Genomic DNA, 15,973 nt, shown 5'->3' with positions numbered 1-15,973 from the left:
ACCCCTAAATTATTTTTCTGACCCACCGGGAAGTTTTCAATGCTAAGAGACTGGACTGTTACAAAAATGGTCTTTTGATGACAAACTCATATAAAACACCTTCCCATGGGCACACTGGTGGTGTAGAGGTGTAGAGGTGTGTTATATACATATATACCTAAACTACAGAGGCATCAGCACGGAGCCAAACTACAATTGATCTTAAAAATGTGCCTATTAAAAAGGAAGGTGTTGGGGTGGGAGTGGGGTTGGGGGCTGCATTCTGTAGAATTGGCGAAGAGAATTTATACTGGTGGTGGAATTGATATTGAAATACTGCCTAAAAATTGAATATGGAAACAATTGTAAATTATCTTTAATTGTAAATTAAACAAAATCAGTTTCTTAAAAAATAAAATTATTAATTTAGCTTGAAATACTTTAAAAGGTTTCTTTATCTTAAAAAAATGGGGCCTTAACAACACTGGGGTGCCAGGCGGAGAAGGTGCAGAGTCCCCGCCTTCTTCAGATGGAGACCCGGTGACACTGAGCTTCTACTAACATGGCTCTGGTATGTGGGACTGGGATATCTCTCCAAACCACGTGGCTGCTTATGTGGCCTGGTGACCTTTCCTGATATACCAAAAAAAAAAAATGCTCAGGAATGGCTCAGCCACTCCTGGATGGCCACTTTCACAACTATGCAACATCATATGCTCTTTGTTATCAACAATAGAAAACATACAATCTAATGATGCCATTCCGACTGGTCTGACTATTGGGGGGAAAACTCCAAATCATGATAGTGAGTTTTCTGTCAAAAATTGAATGTTATCAAAGTAATGAGAGAGTAAAGTGAAAATCATCTGCCACACAGGCAGAGGGGGAGAGAGAGGAGGGGTCTGCTGGGGTTCTTGGTGGTGGAACATGTGCACTGGTGAAGGGATGGGTGTTAGATCATTGTATGACTGAGACTTGATCCTGAAAGCCCTGTAACTTCTCACGGTGACTCAATTAAAAGGCATAAAATTTAAAAAAAAATTGGGCCTTGGGGCTACGCCCACAGATGTTCAGGGGCTACTTCCTCCTGGTAGTGCTCAGAGGACCATGTTTTGTGATCAAACTGGATTAGGCTGCATGTAAAGCAAGTGCTATAACCCATACCAATGGACCAAGAATTTCATTTATAATGCCTATCTTATCCCATCCTAAAAAATGCATTATCCCTTGGATTAATACTAAAGAAAGGTGATAGGCATTTGTGCCCAATACATCACTGGAAATAATCCTTACTCTCAGAATGAACATGTGTACCTACCACACACACCGCTATCCTATGTGAGACCTGGCACCTGGCAGGAGAGAGAGCAGGGCATTGTCACAATGTCATTTGATGGCTTTGGTCAAGCAACGGACACCTGCAGCTGGGCCACCACACTGTGCTGCAGTCCCTTTAATGACCCCCACACAGAAAGAGTGCCCATCAGAAACACAGGCAGACCCTTTTTTGGTAATAGAGCCCTGGGCAGTTGTTACCCTGTCTACTATCCTATGAGAAAGGCCCATTTACACCTCTTCGTCAATTTAAGATCTGGATATAAAAAAATCACCAGCATTAAGCAGTTGAGGCAATTTGCTTTCCAAAGCAAGAAAGGATGGACTAAGAAAGCAGAAACACTCTCTGCTCCTGAGTTGCCCACGTAGACAGCCAAAGCTCACCTCCAATAAGGATCCTGAGGAGGAGTTTTTCTGACCATACCTTCTTCCTAAAGCAGAGCCCAAGGACAAAGGGTTCGGGGTCTGCTTCCTACTGCCCACACAGGGAGGACGTACGGGCTTGTGTGGATAGCCCATAGGTAAAAGATGGCTGGCGGCCCTGCCCTGACGGCCGGGGGGGCTGGGTGTGCTGAGGAAAAGCTACAGAAATGTCGCTCACCTGGAGAAGCAAGCTCTCAGGGCAGGGTCCGTGTTCCTCCAAGTTGCCACAGAACATGAAATAGGGTATGAGGCGTGCCATTCAATATGGAGCAAGAGTGGGAAATTATTGAACTACTTACCCCCACATGAAAATAAACAATAAAATAAAATGGAGATTAAAAGAAAAGGCAAGAATCACAACCAAATCAGATGGCCCCCAGAGTTTACTTACATTGTGTGAGGATTCCAGTTAAGGCATTTTTAAAATTCTCCTTGGCTTCCTCCATCTCTTGCTCATGGGTGGCCTTTTCATTCATGAGCCGGCGGACGTGGCTGTTGGCTGACTGTACCATGGAATAGAACTGGTTGGCTGAACGCCGGTTCACTTCCCCTCGTTCAATCCAGGAAAGCAGCACTGTGATAGCCTCTGAGAACTTGCTATCATCTGGAAGTGGAAAGATGAGTCTCAATCACGTTGAAGGAAGAATATGCCCTTGCCTCTTGTTCCCTTCAGAAGAGAGCATGGTCTATCCTCATGCACACATTTTCAGAAGCTGATGAACGGGCTTTTCTGGAGGGACTGCTCTAGAATGGGTGAGTTTTGCTTTTCTCATCTAACTTTGTGGCCCCACAGAACCATCACCAAACCAAAGTGAAATTCATCCTGTGATCAATCCTGTGATCAATCAACTCAGTTTGAGAAGCTCTGTTGTGCATCTTCTTCTTCATAGTGCCACATCATTCTTTCAACAAACACTGATTTACCTTTCTTCAGCCTAGCTTGAAAAATCTGTTAGCAGCCTGTCTGGCCTCCATGTCATTTCTTGATGTGACCATCAGAAATATTAGTTGTAATATTATTGCTCCATCTCAGAATCAGCTGGATTTGATAGAAATGTGGACAATGGACTAAGTTACTTAAAACTGGGCATAACATAGGGAATTTCTACCAAAACAGGTAGCAGGAATATGTCAACTCTTGTTTCACAGCAGTTCATACCTAACTTTGCTTTAATGTGTAACAGAACCTATTTGATTAGGCTAAAAATACCAGACTATTTCTTTGTTTTCCACAAAGGAGGACCTGTTTGCTGGGGGCTGCCTGTGTTTGCTTTGGAATGTTGTCAGAAACCCAAGAGAACCTGCTCTAAGCTGTGTGTGTGTGTGTGTGTGTGTGTGTGTGTGTGTGTGTGTGTGTGTGTGAGGGGAGTGGGGGGGGTGAGGTTCTGCCTGTAAATCAGTGATAAAGTTTATTTTTAAATAAACAAAGAGACTTGCCTGCAAAGGAAAAAGTTCTTGGAACAGAGCTCTGCTGTATGGCTTAGAGGTGGAAGAAATGCTAGTTTGCAGATAATTAAGTTAATTAGAACTGGAAGTTGTATGTCAGTTGTTACAACATTGATCGATCCTATTGCTGAAGGCTCATTGCATATTTTTCAGACAAACTTGAGGGGGCATGTTTTTTACCTGCACTTTTTTCCCCAGACCTGGGAAATATGATTTAAGAAAAATACACTCCATGGTTCAAATAAACAAGGCAGAGTCTGAGTTATAAAATTAAGGAGTAAAATCAGAGTAGACATTGGAATGCTGGAGCATTTCCTTGACAAATGCTGAGTAACTCCCAAGTTCTCTCCATGGAGGAAAATCATAGTCATACTCATGCACTGCTTCTACACAGCCACCCCCCGCCCCCCACCTCTCAAAGATGGAGAGAGGGTGATTCATATTTGGTAAAGGAATTTTATCTTATGTACCAGATGTTTTTTACCAACTATTTCTGTTGGTATTTTAAAAATCAGACAACTTCATTTGTAGAGTGCTTTGCAAATGTTTCAGAGTGCTGTAGAAATACCATTAGCACTGTTATAAATAAGACACAGGCCCCAAATGTACTGGCGTATGCTGAGCCCATATTCCCAACCTGATACTTACAATGATCATTTCCACTACTTCAAAAATGGAATCTTTCCTTTTGTTTGAGGGGGTGGGGGTGGGAAGGGCCTCCGAAATGCTACTCAGAAGGTGCAGGTGCCCACCAGTGATTCTCAGGCAACTAGGTCCATGGTTCAACGAAGGATGGAATCCCGCCCAAGTCCGGTGGTGCTGGGGATTACCTGGACTACTCTGGCCATGATGGAGGACTCCAGGGACATACCCAGTGATACAAGAAATAGAATCCAGGTCAGGCACATGCCATTTGCCCCAACCACTATTCTATCTCCTGGCCCCAGAAAATGGAATCTTAAGGGAATAGGTAAGATGACCCCCTGCTTGGAACTAGTTAGGAAATCTGCATGATAGGCCCTGCCATTCACAAAACCATAGTGACTGTGTGAGAACCAACCCACCTTCTGAACCAGTATAACCTCCTTGTTGCAGCTCCATTCTGCTCCAAACACCTCTCAGAGCTCACGGCACGGCACGCTGGAGCTCCTTCCTGCCTGCTTCCTTGAAGATGGCTCTGATTCCAGGAAACTTTCGCTCAAATACACTCAAATGTTTCCATAGGCTAAAACTGATCTTCTAACAGTAACTTTCCTCCCACAGTGACCTTTTCAGGTCAGGATACAACTTCCCTGCTCAGCCGTTGCTTACTGGGGACATGTGTGCACACAATAAGTGGCAGAACTGGCCTAACCCAGACCTGCTTCCAAGTCTGAGAGCAGCCAGCAAGCGGGCTCTGTTGACCAGCCTCCCACTGAGTTCCCCTCCTTCAAATCCCTCTCATACTCACCACCCCCATCAAATCCCAGGGATTAAATCTGCCAAAATTTGCCCTCACACTTGCGCCAGCAAAGTCAGTAGCCTGAAGAATGCCCCCAGGGCACCCTACTGAGGAAAGGCCCAAGATTCCCTGAAAATCTCCACCCATGGATGGACCATGAGTGCTACTAAGAAGCAAGACTGCCACATGGATTTGGTTCATGGTGGAATTTTAGTCTTAGGTCAGCTCTCAGTGGACTGCAGCTATGGTGGTGACTTAACTCATTTTGTTGGACAAAGTGGTTGGTGCAAGATAAAAAACCATCACATAACCCAAAGTACAAGCAGCCTGTCACTTAGCATTGTGTGCATGAGAGGCCCGCTGCAATGACCACGGCTGGCAGAATAAATCTGGCCTCCTTTGCACTCTCTACCTCTTCCTGCCAATGTATGTTAGCAGAATGCACTGCTGAAAAAAATGGCAGGAATCAGAAGACATTTTTTTTAACTGTTAAAAGAAAACAACGAACACTGAATTCATGACCACTCCCCACTTTGTTGCATCTTCCACCTCTAAGTAACACAGAGCAAGACAATTCAACATTTACTTATGAGAGTATGGGGAGAGGTAGCAATAATGCACTGTCATTCTTTTTCTGGTATCTCTGGAGTTACTTTGCTTGTGGCCATTCCTTTATAGCTATCAGGAATAACATTTTTAATGTAAAGAGCAAGAATTTGCTCAAAAAGATCTAAAGAGCAGATTTGTTTTTTTGGTTTTTGGGCCACATCCAGTAATTCTCATGGATTACTCCCAGCTGATTTAGGGGAGACCATATGGGATGCCAGGGATTAAACAGCCTCACCCATTTATACTATCTCTGGTTCTTAAAAGTCATACTTAATTGTATTTCACTCATAGATTCATGCAATAGCCTACCAGTAGACTATAGCTCACTGAGTTTTTTTCCCCCAGAAAAAGCAACTAAAACATCCAATTGAAAAAGTATATTGCTAAGAGAGATTTCTATCATTTTAACAAGTAACACTAGACAGAATTCTGTTGGCTTAAAAAAAAAGCACATGGATTTACAAACCCCCAATTTTATTCTCAATTATGAAAATTTTGAAACTAGCAGGTTAATGAATAATTGATCTACTGACATTCAAGTTAAATGTGAAAAATAGTTCCACCATGATTGTTAAGTCTAGTCAATATCTGTTGCCAAATAAGAAATGACTTCATATTAAGCAAAGCCAGTAAGTCTTCTCTGAATAGAAGGAGGAACACATTGCGATTTCCATTTTCAACGTTCATTTCAACACTCAACTGTATATTCAATTTTGCATTCAGTGGACAAATCACGAAGTAAAAACAGAAAACAATATAAACTAATTTAAACAGGATTTAGAGTGCAGCATTATTAAAGCTATTCACATGGAAAGAAATTAGCACTGCTCATAAAAATCACATCAAAGACGCACTTATGAAAATTCCAAATACTCTCCAGGAATATACGCAGGTTTAACTCTGAGCATGGAATGCAGCTTAGACACTAGAATGCACATGTGTGCATCCCACAAATCTTCTATGCTGGAATGAAGATGGATCATTTGCTCATTAAAAATCTATACAGTTCCTTAGGCATGTCACAAATGTTTGCTCTGGGGCTCGCCTTGATTTTACTCCCACCCACCACCACCTGCCCTGCCTCCACCCAAACAGCCTGTATGGCTTTGTCATATTCCTCAATAATCCCATCCAGAGATACCCCCTACACCTGGCCCATTCCCCTCCCTATGAGCATCCCTCCAGGTTCAGCTTCAAGGCCCCTCCCAGAGGAAGCTTTTCTGTTACCCTAAGGATGGATTGGTTGTCCCTATGTTCTTTCTACAACTCCCACATCTTTGCCAGTCTCTGTGGACAGTTAACCACTGTTAGTTTATGGCTCTGTCTCCAGGTTTGAAGGGTTGAGAATAAAACCTCCAAACATATTTCAGGGCCCTGGGTTAGTCTCCATTTTTCCCTTTGGAGCTGACCTGTGTTGCATACATTGTTCTGAAAGATTTTCCGGCTCAGTAGAGGAAAGCTACAAAATCTAACGCTCAAAATCTAACACTCAACAGCTGGGAACCATCAGTTGACATGAAGAATTTTAATTTCATGTTCAAGAGCAAATTCATTGTGCCTACTTGAGAGAAATACTTTCCTGCTACTTCAGCTGGCTGGTCCTGTTCTCCTTCGGGTCTCTGAGGCCATCACCCTTGGCTGTGCAGCTTCTGAGTGACGTCAGATAATGACATGGAAGCAGCCTCCCACGACAATTCAAGTGGGACTCCAAAATTCTTTGGAAACTATTTCTTTCAATTCAGGGAAGGTAAGTACTTAGCTTTCTGGGGGATAAATGCTATTACAAAACTGGTTGTGCTATCTCAATGTCACCACCTGAATCCATGCCCAGTGATTCAGCTTCTGCTGAATTCTGATGTTGTTAAGGAACTTCCTTCTTCCTCCCTCTTCCATGTTTATTGGAAGAGGAGGCATTTGGACAAGTCTTTGCTACTCAAAGATGCCAAGCAGGAGTCTGGCTTTGGGAGCACGTTGGGCACGTAGACTTACCCTCAAACCGGCCTCCTGACATGGAACCGATATCCCGCACTAGGCGATTCACACGCGCATGAAAGCTTGAGAAAGCTCGAGGGCCAGAAAGCATTTAGCAAAGACCAGGGAAAGCGGTGAGAGGAGCTCATCTAAGTGAAGAGATAATGAAACCCTGAAATGGAAAGTAGCAGCGAGATCATGGAGAATATTGCAAGGATCTGATTTAATTCTCCTGAGCAATGTGTATCTCTGACTTGAACCTTCCCACCTTCAGTTGCAGAATTGCGCCTCAGATATCAGTCACCTTTGTAGAGATGTGGGGGAAAATGTGAAAGGCGTGAAAGCAGGCAGAGAGCTTACTGCAGATCCTCCTAATAAGATGCTCAGCACGGACTAAGGGGCTACTTTCAACCCCCCGTGGATTTGGCTGATTTGATCAGAGTGTGAGTCTATGTCCTTTACTACTCAATAGAGAAAGAAAATAAAATGTGCAAAATGGAAAGCAAAGCAAAATAATTCCCTGTAACAATGCAAATTCATTTCCAACCAGTAAAAAACAGAAATCTTTGTGAAGTAAGTAATTTTTTTCTTTTAAATGAGATTTTAATTATCTTCCTAGTCCCCTTGTTAGTTGAGGATTTGAGTAAGATTATTGGCACATGTTCATTTCATATTTGTAAGACATTCATGGTTCCATGGCCAGAGCATTCTTTAATGACCAAAATGTAAGCTTTTCAGAGACAGGGTATGAACCCCCAGGCATGGCTTAACGCCCAGGAATGAGCAGGAGGCATTAGATGAACTTGAACCAAACTGATGTGGAGATAACAAAGGGAAAAAGAAATCAAACTGGTAAGTACAGCAGATTCTTTTGTTCAAAGATTCTTCAATACAACACTATCAATTCCTGGCAGGTACCCCTGCCAGTGTGGAGTCTTCAGGTTCTCTTCATGTCTGTATGGATTTCTCAGGGTCCCCTGGCTTTGTCTTATATCCCAAACATGTACATGTTAGGCTCACAGGTGCACACATCTCAGATTCCCAGTCTGAGTGAGTGTGGGTGTCGGGTGCCCATGTGGGAACAGCATTTGTCCAGAGTGGCCTTCTGCCCTGATATGCAGGCATAGACTCTGCTCTCGGTGACCCTAAACTGGAAAAAGTGAGTGGTAAATAACAGAGTAGAAATTATTCTTTAGTATTCAAAGTGTTTGGAGATAATTATTTAGAAACTTGAGTGATGCTTCTGTGATGAGAAATGTGCCCTAGGAAATCAAATCTTGTTTATATCAATTAGCTTATGGCAAAATTGGTTTTGTTATATGTTATTTTGCTTCAGGTCCCAGCTTGCAAAATCCAATTGGCACCAATATTGAGTGGGGATTTGCTATAGTTTTTTTTTTTTTTTTTGCCACCCATTTGTCTGTAAAGGAAGCTAGTGTTCACTTTAAGAAAAAAAAAAAAAAAAACAGGTGTGATGACAGCCAGGTCATGATCATGCAGATGAACTCAGTTAGGCTGCTGGGTTTATAAAGGAACCAGAAGAGAGGAAAGAGATTCCATGTTTGAATTCTTGTCGATTTTCAATCTCTAGATTCTGATGAGAAATATACCCTATGGGATTGAAAATATCATGGGCTGAGTGGCTATTCTAAACACTTTTCTTCCAAAGAAATAAGGATACATACACACAGACACACACACAGAAGACTATGACTGTGCCTATTATAATTGCCACTGACTTGGCCTCAGTGACAAGCGCTCATAATATACATCTCCTACTGATCCAAGCTGAACAGGGATGGCCTATCCATACCTTCTATCAACTCTTTCAAGATGTTTCCAGAAACAATGAACATTCGGGAAGGAGTCTTCATGTTTGGCTCCTCATTTAATCACCAAAAGGTGCTATCTTATCTTCCAAGTCATAGATTTGGAAATGCTATGCAAAACACTACACAAATAGCTCTCCTGTTTCCCCAAGAAAGGCAGATAGACAGACACACACACACAAACACACATTTTCTCTCCTCTCTCTCTTCCCGCCTTCCTCCCTCCTTCCCTTCTCTCTCTCTCTCTCTCTCTCTCTCTCTCTCTCTCTCTCTCTCTCTCTCTCTCTTTCTCTCTTTCTCCCTCCTAAACACACATACAACTATTTTATAACTGTGAAAAAGAGAAAACTAAGAGATTGGAAGACAATACAAAAATGCACTATTTCTGCCTGGAGTGAAACAAAATGCTTCTAAATGAAATGGCCTATCTTGCCTCTGTCAAGGTCACTAACAGTAATGCAAAAGGAAAAGTGATTCTCAAACAGGCTCTGGACTTTGTACTTCCCTTGCCCAAAGAAGGAAGCCTGGCTTTCAGCTAATGGAACTTCCACTTGGCTCATAGCATTATTGATTTTTACTTTCTTGGAACCATAAATATTGACAAGCATCTCAGCAGAGTGCTGCCCCCACCCTTCGCCTCTCCCTCCCTCTGGCTGGCTGACCTTGGGCTATTCTGTATGCAAACCAGAAGCCAGTGCTCTGGGAATTATGGATGATGCCCCAGAGGAGGGCGAAATTCTTGACAACACCAGAGAATCCCAAGGACTTGCAAAGCTTTGTTAAAACCTCACCTGAAGCAGAATCTCTTCACTTCACCACATAATGTATACAACGTGATCTTTCCAAAGTGTGTGTGCATGTTGAGGGTGGGGGATACACAAGCAACTGAAAAATGCTCTCAGTAGGAGAAATTCCCAGTGCATTAGGATACAATCTCTCCTCACTGCCTAATTAATCTCCTCCTTCCACAGTCCAAACACAGGGTTCCTCCCAGGGTGGATGGTCTGTGTTAAGACACACTGAAATTCATTAGCTCATCGGCCTGGTGCTACTGTTTCCAATAAAGTGTAATTATGGTGGTATTGAGCATCTCACTGTCTCAAAGCCCTGCTTTAAACTTGGGGTCTGTGAGAAGCTACTTCCCTGTCAGTCTTCATTAACTGAATTGTCTCAGAACAATGCCTACTTAGCAGGGCGCCCCACTAATTTTCTTTTTTAGAATTTATATCAGCATAACCTACCTGGGGGAGCCATGCAATTATAACTCAATGCTTTCTCTGCCTTCAAAAGGCCCAGGGACCAGTGAATGAGGTTACCTGGTCCCAGAAGATCCTCTTCCTTCTCTCACCCCACCACCACCCACCTGGGTTGCATCTCTCAAGGGTGAGCAACTGACTCTAACCCAGCATGAAGGATGGATGTGGGATGAATGCTATAATTAATTCCATTCTAGTTCATCAGAAAAAAACCCATACGTTATGCTTCTAGGGACCTATCAGTGAAGTCAAGAGACTAGGGTGTTTTGTAACTGCTTTTGCAGGGAACCTCTTAAGCTATGTGAGGGGGCTTCTTGTACCCTGTTCATTTCCCTAGAGGCCAGAAATATGCTAAATTGCTGAAGAACTCCACAGATACTTATGCAGCAATAGTGGCACTGGCTGAGCCCCATCACTTCCCTATACTTTGGTCCTGCCTAGTAGATTTACTGGCCAAAAAATGCAACATGCTCTTAGATGCAAAGAATTCAGTAAGTGAGAAGGTTCATTTACTGATCATCTCCTGTTATGCGTAGTTTCTTTCAGCACTGGGCTGGAGATGGATGGTCCTGTGGGTCATAACTGAGCCATGGCCCCTACATATTTTCCTGGGTACAACCGATTTTCAAAGAGGAAGTGGTGTGAATTAACAGGTGTGATGCCAAATGCGGGGAAGTGTTTGCAATAAACTTGAACAAAATTTCTCAGGAGAGAAAAAGAAAAATGTGAATCCAATTAGGTATTTTCATTTCCTTTTTGACCCGTCTTCTTTAGCTTCAGTTTTGACGGCATGTTGTATCCCCACACCAATAAACTCATCTTCAGGAAACCATTTCCCTGGCTCTTCCTGGCTGGTTTTGCAGCGCTATAAGGAGCACAGAGTGGATTTCCTCTCCGAGGCAGCCAATTTCCTAAGCAATTAAATGCTGTTTATATTCCAGACTCTGTGTCAAGCTTGATATTACCTGACTGTTGCCTAAGATATATCCCCAGCTAGTTCGTTCTACTGTAACTGCAATCTATTAAAATTTCCAATCTGTTCTCTCCTCAAGGGATCACACAGTACTTGGCAAAGGTGCAGATTCTAAAATCTGCAAATTATACTCATCTATATAAATATATATTTTTGAAATGGCAAGGCTTGCAAGTCCCTTTACCAAAAATTGACATCCCAATCTGCTCTCCTCAAACAGGAAAGGCCACACCATGTGTCTCTTACAGGCAAAGGCACTCCTGCACTCCTCTCTTAAGAAAGCACAAAATACAGATGCCACATCTTGTAGAATTCCTCCCCCAGGCCCCAGAGCTAAGGTGCTACATTTTGTCATTTCGAGGCATGGTCAGCACCAAGTACAGTTGAGTCTACCACATAAGTAGGATGCTGCACCACACACTGGATTTAAAAGGGGGAAATATTTGTTCCAAAGTTAACATGCCTCATGGAGATTTTTGCTCTTTCTCATCCTGGCCACTCCTTTACAGTTTCTCATCTGGATGGCGAAGTGAGAGGATGTCTATATGTGCACTTTCTAAGTGTTTTATTAAAGGGACAATTAAAGCTTCTGCATTAACATCTATAATATGCCCCTTCCCTTCCCAGAGTAGCAGAACATGCCTCAAGACCGCAGCAAGAAGCACTGTGTAATTTCAAAAGTGCATTTCAGTGGCCCTTGCAGTTCATTAGGGGTTCCACAGCTCCCCCACCCCAACACCCAGCTGGAGATGAGGGGGACGATGAGCAGAAATTTCTTCCCAGTGTTTTTTTAAAACACAGAATGTCAATTTCCTAATTTTTTGGAAAAGTTCTGGGCAGCTTTTCATTTATTGCCTTTAGTAAAAACATCCAATCCACTTTCTAATGCCAGCAGAACACTTAGCTCCCTGAGCACTGGGCCCATCTCTCTCCTAAGAGAGACTTAATGGCTTCTCTGTTGCTCCTGGAATGAAATCCAGATCTGGGTGGCAGCTGGCCTGCTTCCCCCGTCAGGCCCCAGCCCACTTCCCCACCTTCACCCTGCTCTATTTCCTATCCACACAGCTCACACGGCCACTGGTCACTCCCGCCATGGCAGTCAACCTGCCTTTCTTACCCTTCCCAGGCAAAATTCTCCTCTGATTCCTTGTGTCTTCATTTCCGAGGGCTCCAGTTTTGAACTGGAATATCTTTATGCCCTTTTTTTTTTTTTCTCCTGGAGGAGGAAATAATGTTGATCCCACCAACAAGTTCACCTTCTGTCTTCTCTGGCAAGACTTGCTGGGCCTTCATTCACATGCTTCACACTTTTCCCCTAGCACGTTGGTCCTACGCTGACTGACGAGCACATTGGCTGTGGTTGCAGAGTTAACACCAACCGCATTAGCACTGGCCTGCAGAGTTCTATGTTGGGGGGTAGATATCTACAGCTGGCATCCAACTGTGACCCCTGTTCTATCACATCAGCCTGGACTCGCCCAGTGACCCTACGAGTCACTTACCACCCTCTGCATGAAAATTGCTCACACATTGCACCCTGTCACGATATTTGGGTTAAGAATGACACAGATGTCACACAAGGCGTCCTCAACATCAGTACCCGCCCCACTCCAGCCAGCTCTGCAGTTCACATCTCCAACTCTCCATCGCCTCTTCAATCCACAAGTGAAACAGAGGCAGCAAATGTTCAGTTCCAGGCTCCCAGTCCACGATTCTGTTCTTGCCTCGGGGACCACACCCTCTTTCTGCTACACTGTAAGGAGGAATCACTTTGTGAAGAGAGTGAGGTGACCTGGAGCCTGGAGTGTGGGTGGGTGAACCTGCCCATCCAGGACACCCACAGGGCAGAGCCAGCCTCAGCTCCTTCCACGAAGCAGCAGCCTGCTTTGGAGCAAGCATGCATCCTTGTCCTGGCCCTCTTCCCATGAGATTTGCGTGACAACGCAATTCAGGAAGGTCGGGGAGGGCGCTGGAAGGGAGGCTAGACACTGTCCTAAGCAGCATGAAGGTGTCTGCAGCTTCCAATCCACAGAGCTCAGGTGCAACCAGCACTTGAGAGGAAACTCCAGGGCTGCCTGCTCTATTTGCATGCCCTGGACCCCTCGGGGGTTCATGTGCCTTACCTTTGAGCTTCTCTGCCAGCAGGGCGGCCTCGTGCTCCGAGTAATGCATGATAGCGGGCGGTGAGGGCGGCCGCAGCCGGTCCTCCTCCAACTTGCGCCGGTGCCGCTCCTCCCGGGCCCGCATCCGCTGCTTGCATTCCCACTCGTAGAAGTCGTCCCGGGCCTGGGCGAAGTCCACGTGCAGCCGGCCCGAATCCTTTTTGTCCGTGCTAGACCCTAATCGCATCCTGTAACCTGTAACCAATGGAAACTCCACTCACATCCCCGAGTCCCTGTTAAGGGACAAGATCAATCAATCAACAAATATATATGCCTCTCGGAGAGCCCAGCAAGCTACCAAGAGTATCCCGCCTGCCCACCCAGCAGAGCCCGGCAAGCTCCCTGTGTCATATTCGATACGCCAAAAACAGTAACAATAACAGGTCTCATTCCCCTGACCCTGAAAGAAGCCTCTAATCGTTGGGAAAGACAAGTAAGGAGAGGCTGCTAAAATTTCAGGGCTGGGACGAGTGGAGATGTTATTAGCGCCTGCTCGAGTAAATCGATCAACAACGGGATGACAGTGATACAGTGATACAGTGATCAAGGAGTGGTGAAGACATCACAACACCGGCAGGCTGCATTCATAGGCATCTCTGCCCCCATGTGCTCTCCCGGAGGTGGGAAACAGCTGTTTTCTCCCCAAATTACTACCAAGGTAAGCCTCTTACAGACTGGGGGATAAACGCATCTCCCTATCTTTATTCCTGTGTTACCAAGGGAATGATGCTAAGCATGCTGATAAAGAGGAGGAAGCTGTTACCACAGACATGAATGAGCCAGTCCAGCTAACTTTTGCACTGAGGTACCTGAACTTCTTTACAAAAGCCACTCCGCTCTCTTCTACAGTAACACACAGCATGTCTGCAGATGTTCCCCTGGTTGTAGAATATAAGATCGCTGATATGGGACATCTGAAATATGATTTGGCTCCCAAGATTGAGGATGAAGAAAGGTCTTAAACATTCTTAAGATTCAAAAACTGAGCTCTTTGAGAACAGCGTCTGGGATACCAGCATTTACTTAAGACTCTTTTGTCACCAAATTGTTACCTTTAGCTATATATATGTAGATATTTTCTGTAAACAATCTTATTTTTCTCTTCATCCTCTACAAGTTGAAGAATAAAGTCCAAAGTTAAATCTGGTCTTGTTAACATAGAAATACTTCTTGCCTTACTCAGAAGTATTATGGTTGTTTTCTACAGAGTGTTTCTGATGGTCAAGTAGTTTTAAGAATTATTTTCAGTTAAAAAAAAAAGTTCAATTTTCAAGTTAAAAAAAAAAAAAGTAGGGCACTCACTGCAAACACCTTCTTCCCTCTGGTTTCCAGGAAGCTTAGAAACAAACAGAAAACTGCATTTCCACACTCCCTCACTCTTCTTCTTCTCTTTTTTTTTGGGGGGGAGCGAGGGTGTTGAGCACTGACTTTTATCTATCTGAGGTACTTGCAACTCTAGCGTGCGTAAGTGCTTTTAAAATCTCTTTAGAAGGAGGTGTGTTGGGAGTAAATAAAGAGTAGCTCTCAGGTTTAAAGAGATCTGCGAGGTAATTTCGATGACACCTCACACAGAGGCTATGACTCTATTCCCCAGAAAACACTGCTGCTCAATTCTCTGTAGGCAGCTGCAAGAGCCACAATCACCGAGGTAATTTTGTAATGCTGTTTTATTTCCACTTATCCTCTGGGGCATGCGGGAGAATATTTTCCCTTCACTCAAGAGGCCTCACCACGGCCGTCCTTGCGGCCTGCAGCCCCCTTCTCCCAATTGTCCATGCACTCTTTGAAGGCCATAGGAGCCTGTGCAAGAGCCCAGAGCTAGACCGAAAAATAGGCCTAGGAATCTCTGGGGGATTTTCCTGTGAGCTGCCTGACTTGTAAAGACTAGCCACAGATTGCTCGATCTGAGAGATCAACACAAACAGAAGTGCAAACAGACAGCCAGCACAAATTCAAGTGAAGAAGAGGTTGCTCTTCACTTTGGGGCACTTGGATTAGCACTGTAGCACTGTACCACTGTCCTCCCATTGTTCATCAATTTGCTCAGCGGGTACCAGTAATGTCTCCATTGTGAGACTTGTTGTTACTGTTTTTGCATATTGAATATGCCACAGGGAGCTTACCAGGCTCTGCCGTGCAGGTGGGATACTTTTGGTAGCTTGCTGGGCTCTCCAAGAGGGACAGAGGAATCGAATCCGGTTGGCCGAGTGCAAGGCAAACACCCTACCCATTGTGCTATCACTCCAGGGGCACTTAGATTAAAAAAACAAAAAACAAAACAAAACAAAAAAAACTATAATTCAGATCCCAAAAGGGATGGTCAGCTGTCAGGGTCCGCCAGAAAAGAAAACAAAATAAGCGCTTTTTCCTGGGCATGGGCTTTGCAAATAAAGATGCACTAAAAAATAAGGGGCAGCACTGAGTTGCCGCAGATTAACCTCTCCTCTTAGATATTTTACATTTTATTCTCATGTTTTGGGTTGAAATGTAGCTGCAAATACCCTTTGAGGCTGGCTTCTCCCAGCGAGGCTACTCTCCGTCTTTGAAAA

General features: G+C 44.1%; 1 protein-coding gene across 2 annotated transcripts in view; it reads right to left on the bottom strand.

Annotated features, from left to right (window-relative positions):
* ENOX1 (ecto-NOX disulfide-thiol exchanger 1) overlaps window positions 1-15,973 on the bottom strand; it is a 649,231-nt gene that overhangs the window by 151,719 nt on the left and 481,539 nt on the right. For both annotated transcript variants that reach the window (XM_055124381.1, XM_055124426.1), the window contains exons 10-11: window positions 13,386-13,619; window positions 2,129-2,341 (exon numbers count right to left, since the gene is read on the bottom strand). In XM_055124381.1, coding sequence (XP_054980356.1) covers window positions 2,129-2,341; window positions 13,386-13,619 — 447 coding nt within the window. The remainder of the gene's footprint in view (window positions 1-2,128; window positions 2,342-13,385; window positions 13,620-15,973) is intronic.

This window comes from Sorex araneus, chromosome 1, assembly GCF_027595985.1.
Source record: "Sorex araneus isolate mSorAra2 chromosome 1, mSorAra2.pri, whole genome shotgun sequence".
Taxonomy (NCBI): Eukaryota; Metazoa; Chordata; class Mammalia; order Eulipotyphla; family Soricidae; genus Sorex; species Sorex araneus.
This window is presented reverse-complemented; position numbering and strand designations above follow the sequence as displayed.